Genomic DNA, 7,667 nt, shown 5'->3' on the forward strand with positions numbered 1-7,667 from the left:
AGATACTTAAGATACTTAAGATACTTAATATAAGAATTGTGATGTTTAGTGTAACTTTTCTCTCGATCTAAAAGTTTAAACATACACATCTAATAAAGCTGTCTCTTCAAACAGATTCAGAAATAGCTGTAATAAGTCCATAAACAAAAACAAAACAAAAACATGATGCTTTCACACTGACCAAAATAGTGTGAATTCACTGTAAATTTCTACAACTGCCACTTATCAGTTATTTTTAGCACTTCATTTTTTTCTGTTTTTTTTTACTGTACATGCAAATTCAACCATATAAAGATGAACACATATTTTCCACTTCCTCTTATAAGAAGGTTGTTGGCAGTACACTTGTAACTAATACATAAAACCATAAAAAGAGACTATCCACTGATGACTTAAGCAAATTTTGAGCGAGTTTAATACATTTTTCAGCACTGGGAATGAACTCTCAGACTCACAGGCTCTACAGTGGGAGGAGTGGAGACTGAAAACAACTTTTGTAAAGCTCATCTGCTTTATCAGGTAAGAATGCGAAAATCAACATGCTATGAATATCTGAGGCTCTTTACAGGAACTTAGTATGGGTGGTGGTAATTGATAACGTGTCATGAACTTATTATTATTAATGTGCAGTCTAACTGAAGATTTCCAATATACATGCAGGATGGGCTGCGCTTGCAGTGACCAGAAGCAAGTAAAAGATGACAAGGTCTACAAAGGAAAACACAACTCTCAGGGCCTGCACTCATCAAATCACATAGTGAGTAGACCACAAGAAAAAAGCTTTACTTACTTTGACTAAGTATAGCAGTGCACTGTCATTTTAATTTAATCTACTTTAACTACTTTAAATTATTTGCCAGTGTTTTCCATTGACTCGCTACACATTCTGAATATTAAAAAATACCCTTTTTCTTTTCTTTAGGCACGAAGTGGAAATACCTATACGGATAATGGTAATCACTGAAAGCAGCGTATATAATACACTTTCTACTAAAAATAACAGGCCTACGTCTATGCAGTCAGATGCTACTTTGCAGAGAGACATAAGAGGCAGTGAGAGGAGGCTACATTTAGCGATTGAAATCTCTGCTGGATTTCCTCTGTTCTCTTTTGGGGACAAGATGAAATCATTCACGAAAGAAAATAGTTTTCAGGTTACAGACAGTAATTTATGTAATTTAGCTGTATGCGTGTGCAATATACTTCCACTCCATTAACGTTAATGTGCTGAGTAGCAGCCAGACAAACCCCTCAAAAGTAAAAATGAAATTAAATGTTGTTATTAATAGATCACCTCTTTTGAAATAACTGTTTGCTCTACTTGTCTGTAGATGACATCGTGTTTGTGGCACAACATGACTTCAAAGCGACCAACGACAATGATCTGCCTTTCAGAAAGGGAGACAAACTTAAGGTTTTACAAGAGTAAGTAGCTTCCCTAGTTCCTAGTCGACAGTACGTATCCAAACAAATGACTTAGTACCTCTAACCTGGAGAAAGGAGAATGATCTGCCATGTTTGTCTGTTTGTAGAAATGGAGAATGGTGGTTGGCTAAATCATTGCTGACTGGACAGGAGGGCTTCATACCATGTAATTATGTTGCCAGGGCAGATACACTGGAGATGGAAAAGTAAGAAACACCTTATCAGATATTATTTTCATCAAACTGCGCTTCAGCATTGCAAAAAAAAAAAAAGTGTGTGTTCTCTTCTGCAGGTGGTTTTTTAAGGACATCAGTAGGAAAGAGTGTGAACGAATGCTTTTAGCCCCTGGAAATAAACCTGGTGCCTTCCTGCTCCGAGAGAGTGAGACCTGTAAAGGTGACTAGCTTCTACATTCAGTGCACTGAAGTGTACAATTTCAGTGGCTAATGTGTCTGTGAATATGTGCAATGTCACAACTATTCAAGTATCCGAGTATGTAACTGTACTATTTGTTTTCCCCTTAGGGTCCTTCTCACTGTCAGTCAGAGATTATGTATCAGACCAAGGAGATGTGGTAAAACACTACAAGATCCGCAGTATGGACAAAGGTGGCTACTACATCTCTCCCTCCAACACGTTCCAATCCCTACAGGAACTGGTTAAATACTATGGTCGTAAGTAAAAAAAAAACAGAACACATTTCATCAACCCACAAACATTTTTTAGAGCTACATCTTTTAAAACGAAGTAGGTCGGCATATACGCTAGGTCTCGAAATCGGTAAATATAAATAATACACCGATTTGGATTCAGATTCAGTTCACTGCTGTGAATTATAAGACATCTGCACTAGCTTTGACTTAACGGGGGAAGTTAGACCCTTGTGATGCGTTGTGCATTTCCTGTGTGAGAGGAGTGATAGTCTTTCCACTCCTGTGACTAAACCACAAGATAACAAGGCCAAATCTTTAGAATGGCTGCCAATGCACAGCAACTTATAAGAAATGAGCACACACAAGCGCACACAGACAAGCTTTTTAAACTATTTGAGGAAACAAGAGCTCATCAGACCCGTACTGTTTCAAAAACTAAATTTAGCAGAAAGAGAAAAAAAGAATTGTTTATGTAATCACATGCATTATGATTGGGTGCAGGTACCGCAGACGGTTTGTGTCAGCGGCTGTATGCCCCTTGTAAGCCTAAGGCACCCCAGCAGCCGTGGGCTCATGATGAATGGGAGATTCCCAGAGAGACCCTGAAAATGGTGAAGAAACTGGGGGCCGGGCAGTTTGGAGAAGTGTGGATGGGTGAGAAAATGGGGGAGTCCTGTCATAGGCAACATTTTATAAGCCAAGACAGTAGAGTACAATGAATTAAGCACCTTGTTTTATTTCCTACTGCAGGTTACTACAAGAACACCCAGAAGGTTGCTATTAAGACCTTAAAGGAGGGAACGATGGAGCCTGAGGCCTTCCTCCAGGAGGCCAACCTGATGAAGCAGCTACAGCATGAACGACTGGTGCGCCTCCATGCTGTGGTCACTATGGAGCCTATTCTTATTGTCACTGAGTACATGATCAATGGTAAGTTAATGAGAAAGGGGGGACGGATGTGGGATTGTTGATGATTAAAGTCTCTCCAATGAGCAGTTAACAATTACTATTTTTTTCTCAATCATTGGTTTGGTCTAACAGATGTCAGAAAATAGTGATTATATTCAATTCACATTTATATAAAACAGAGAAAAAGAAAAAGCCTCACATTTGAGAAGCTGCAACCACAAGATGTTTGACATTTTTGCTTAAAGAAATAAATTACTTCAACTATTATTTGACTATCAAAATGGCTGCTGATTAACTTTCATTGTAGCCCTGGCTCAAAGCACTTGTGGAGAAACCATTTACAGTTCCTTTTCATGTAAGACTTCTTACTTAGTTGTGAGAAGGAAGTGAACAACAAAATACATATGTACATATGTATGTTACTATCATGCAACACCAGAATTGCAGCATCATCCCAAGAATTTGGTGGCCTCCAGAAAAAAAAAACACAACATGTATTTCTGTTTAACCTGTGGTAATAAGTTCCTAAGAAACAACAATACTTGTGTCATTTGTCATGATGATAGAGCTGTGCATGCCTTCTTGTTTGCAGGATGTCTACTAGACTTTCTAAAAACAGACGAAGGAAAAAAGCTTAAGCTACATAAGCTGATAGACATGTCAGCGCAGGTAGGAAACTTTTAATTCCTAATCAAACAATTGAATTGACTGACAATCCATTGCCAACCCACACCTCTCAGAAACCTTATAATAATAAAAGCAAAATTGAATATAGAAACCATTATTCTTGTTATTTTTAAACTTTTGTTACTTTTTATTTTCAACAATATGACATTAATAGTTATATGAATATTGCATCCCTTGACAAAAACAAAAACACTAGCCTTTTCACTGACCTCAAAGTCTATTTATACACACTAGCTGCACCATAGTAATGCTATGAACATCTGTTATAGTATGTTTCTGACACCAGTCATGATGTGAATAAACATGGAAACTGTCAGCAGTAGCTGTGTGGTTTCGGTGGTGGGGCTTTTGCTCGTCTGGCTTGAAAAGCCTCGCCCTACGTCAATTATTAACATCCGGACAGGAAATCATGCTATTTTCCATCCACACTGAGCTCCCCCAGAACTCTTTTGCCCCTCCAAAAAAAGCATTTTCACTTCCTGAGAGTTGGCACATCCTGTTAAACCCACTTTGCTGCCGATATCAGACACGTAAACACGAGTATACACACTTACTGTAGCTGCACAATTGCATACGCTCAGCTAAGACTACTGTACACGCTGACCAGAGGAAACATACACATACATTATATGTCCAAAAATCTCCATTTATTCTATGGCTTCAGTGTTACTGTAAAACAGTAAAGTTGGGTTACTTTTTTGGGATGAATTAATAAATTAACAGCTTCATTTTCTGACTTTGCATTTGATCTGATAATTCCCTTAAAAAGCTGTTTCCAATATTCCTCTCTTCCTTCCTATGTCACAGATAGCTGAAGGCATGGCGTACATCGAGAAGAAGAACTACATCCACCGAGACGTGCGTGCAGCTAACATTCTGGTCAGTGAGACCCTGCACTGCAAGATAGCGGACTTTGGTCTGGCCAGGATCATCGAGTCAGAATACACAGCTCAAGAAGGTGCAGTATGTGCAGTGTTTTCCCACATTGAAAATTATTTTTAGATCTACTGAGGTCATTCAAGTATAATTCATCCTCTCTAAATTTTTACCACACAACATAAAGGTCTAAATTTACAAAGCCACTTACAGTAAGCGCATTTAGACTGAAAAGGAACAAGATATGTATGTTGTAAGTGAAATCCTCCCAAAGAAACAGCTAAAAGGCTTATAGTAAAATTTTATTGCAAGTGCTAGATAAAAGAGCTAGTGTGGGGCGCTGAGGTGAAATACTGTGATCAATCTATACATTTTTTTTGTAGATTTCAAACTTAGTATACAGAATGTAAACAGGTTGCCAAAACTCTTAAATTCCCAGAATTGGAATTCTTCAATGGTGGCCGTGGCCCTGAACGCATCATTAAAATCCTTAAATTAGATTAACATATTTTCAGCCATTATTCTACAACATTGTGTGGTTCTCATGCAAAAATGTGTCCTATGCTATAGTGTATCACAGTATACGCTGAAACCAGTTTTAGATAAAATGACGATGGATGATCGATTTGTCGGTTTGTTTTTGGCTAATCCAGTGAAGTAAATACCTCACTAATCAATCACATTGATTCACAAATCCAGTAAATCTCACATTCGCACCCTTTGGCAGAAAAGGACAAATACAACCAGAAATATTAAAGATATTTAAATGCTAAAACTGTATATTAATGTATGTACTGGTAATACAGTTATCTTACACACTATCAACACACACACACACAGACACGCCTATGTATTTTCTATATTAATCAACCAGTAATGTAATTTTCCACCACTTTTTCTCACCCACCTTCTGACAACCAGGTGCTAAATTTCCCATCAAATGGACGGCTCCAGAAGCCATCAATTTTGGCACATTCAGCATCAAATCGGATGTATGGTCTTTTGGGATCCTCCTCACAGAGATAGTGACCTATGGAAGAATACCCTACCCAGGTACGAGACGTGAGAAATAGATAAAAGAGAACAAAATGTACTGTACTTAAGCACAAATTCTGTTTTAACAAAGTATATTATTTAGAAACCAATGCAAATGTTGAATTGTTACTTTTCCGCTAAGTAAACTGCAAAATATAACTAAAACTTGACTAAAGTCTCACACCGGCTGAATTTTTTCCCCCCTTATCAGGTATGACCAACCCAGAGGTGATCAGGAGCCTGGACAGGTCGTACAGAATGCCACGTCCTGAAGGCTGCCCTGAGGAATTTTATGACATTATGATGACATGCTGGAGGCAGAGGCCTGAGGAACGACCGACTTTTGACTTTCTGCAAAACACTCTCAACGACTTCTTTGTCGCCACGGAGGGACAATATGAGATGCAACCGTGATTAAAAGAAAATGTTTCCTGTCGTTAACCCGAAGACATCAAAATAAGAAAGAGGGATGTGAGACTTGAACGGACCGAGGACAAACCAAACATCTTTATAACAGAAACAATTTATTTTTTTGAACATTTTAAATGGACACACTTTTTTACGTCTACCTTCTGAGTGAATGTAAAAGCTGTTTATGGCTTCTTCTGTCTCTAGCAGCTATGAGCGTCTGAAAACATGTTAAAAGTCAGACAAGAAATGTTCAGAACTCCTACACAAGGTTTTATTACACTGACTATATACCTGTTAATGATGGCTCCCACTCTTGATGACAGCCATGGAGTACGAGGATAATTAAGAGTGAGATACGGTGGTTAAAAGGAATACGGAAATACAAATACAGTACATGCATGATGTAAAAAGGCCTCTGGACCCGAGGAAGTCGTCACAGGTAAAGTTACAGATGAAACATTTGCATGGTACAGAAACGAGCAGCCTGAGATTACATGCACAGCACTTTTTTTATTCTTTCAGTCATTCCGCCAGTTATAAAAAAGAAAAGGGCTTTTCAAAGACAATTTTATACTTGCATACAAGTTTTTTTTTAATAAAATTATTTACGTTATTTAGAACCTTGTTTTGCTCTTGTATTTCATTCCAGTTGGTTTAATTACAGTGCCGTAAAACTACACACACATTTTAAATCGAGATTTTTGTTTCACTTTTCATCGTTTGTTGTTTGAAATGGTGATTGAGCTACTTGTCGTAAAGAGTTGAATGTTTAATTGAGAAGAACAGAACAGAATTGTGCACTTAGTACACTTAATATAAAACTCAACGAGGAGAAGGATTTTTAAAGGCTTGTTTACTGAGCAGCTTTTTGAGCCGTTAAGCAGCGTAACTTCATAAAGAAGAAGGTACTCTGAATGAAACCGGATGCATGCACATAATGCCCCATACAAATAATATAATCACCTTTGAAGATCAAATGAAAGTCTGGGATTTTAGTCTGAATGACACTGAACTGTAGGCAAATGGAGGGAAACACATAAAACACTAACTTTACAACATAAAAGTTAAGACGGCATTATCGTGAGAGACAACAGTAGCCTCCAGGAAGCCCTTACTGACCCTATTTAATGACTGTGGTTTTCATCCTCTAACTAAACCATCCCTGGGGGTCCCAAACAGCATCTTGAAGATAAGAGAGTGGAATGGCTGCGGCAGCCAGGGGTTAAAACCTGCCGCTTCCTGAATGGACAGGAAACAGGAAGTGTTAGTCAGCATTCCTCAAATGCCACACAGCTAGAACGCCCTTACACACCAAATTGGTTTAGACTTCACTTTTTTTTTTCTACTCGAAAACATTGTTTGGTATTTGGTGATTGAGAGACTTCATTCTGAGGGGTTATGGCCAATAAAGCGAATCTGAATTATGTGAGAGACTTCTAGTTTTTGTGGTATTTTATTTAATATCTAAATTGAATAAAATCAACTCTTATTAATCAATAGTACACGCATTTATACACAGAAGGTGTGCCATCATCAAGTTATTTATCATAAGTCTAGCAATAATATTAGGAGTCCATTTACCGAATGTATTATGTACCACTGGCCAGCTTTCCTGTTGTATCATCAAAACATCCTCTAACAGCGATTGATTGGTTTTTATGAGAGAGCTCA

The 7,667-nt window shown here is 38.0% G+C and overlaps 1 protein-coding gene across 1 annotated transcript in view; it reads left to right on the forward strand.

Annotated features, from left to right (window-relative positions):
• blk (BLK proto-oncogene, Src family tyrosine kinase) overlaps positions 1-6,616 on the forward strand; it is a 7,739-nt gene extending 1,123 nt beyond the window's left edge. Inside the window, exons 2-14 of the mRNA XM_035679278.1 lie at positions 430-519; positions 661-757; positions 923-953; positions 1,332-1,425; positions 1,533-1,631; positions 1,718-1,821; positions 1,950-2,099; positions 2,580-2,732; positions 2,829-3,008; positions 3,580-3,656; positions 4,482-4,632; positions 5,472-5,603; positions 5,797-6,616. Coding sequence (XP_035535171.1) covers positions 662-757; positions 923-953; positions 1,332-1,425; positions 1,533-1,631; positions 1,718-1,821; positions 1,950-2,099; positions 2,580-2,732; positions 2,829-3,008; positions 3,580-3,656; positions 4,482-4,632; positions 5,472-5,603; positions 5,797-5,999 — 1,470 coding nt within the window. The 5' untranslated portion in view covers positions 430-519; position 661 and the 3' untranslated portion in view covers positions 6,000-6,616. The remainder of the gene's footprint in view (positions 1-429; positions 520-660; positions 758-922; positions 954-1,331; positions 1,426-1,532; positions 1,632-1,717; positions 1,822-1,949; positions 2,100-2,579; positions 2,733-2,828; positions 3,009-3,579; positions 3,657-4,481; positions 4,633-5,471; positions 5,604-5,796) is intronic.
• Positions 6,617-7,667: the final 1,051 nt, after the last annotated feature.

This window comes from Morone saxatilis, unplaced genomic scaffold (genome assembly GCF_004916995.1).
Source record: "Morone saxatilis isolate NCDOM2014 unplaced genomic scaffold, NCSU_SB_2.0 Contig7, whole genome shotgun sequence".
NCBI classification, from domain to species: Eukaryota; Metazoa; Chordata; class Actinopteri; family Moronidae; genus Morone; species Morone saxatilis.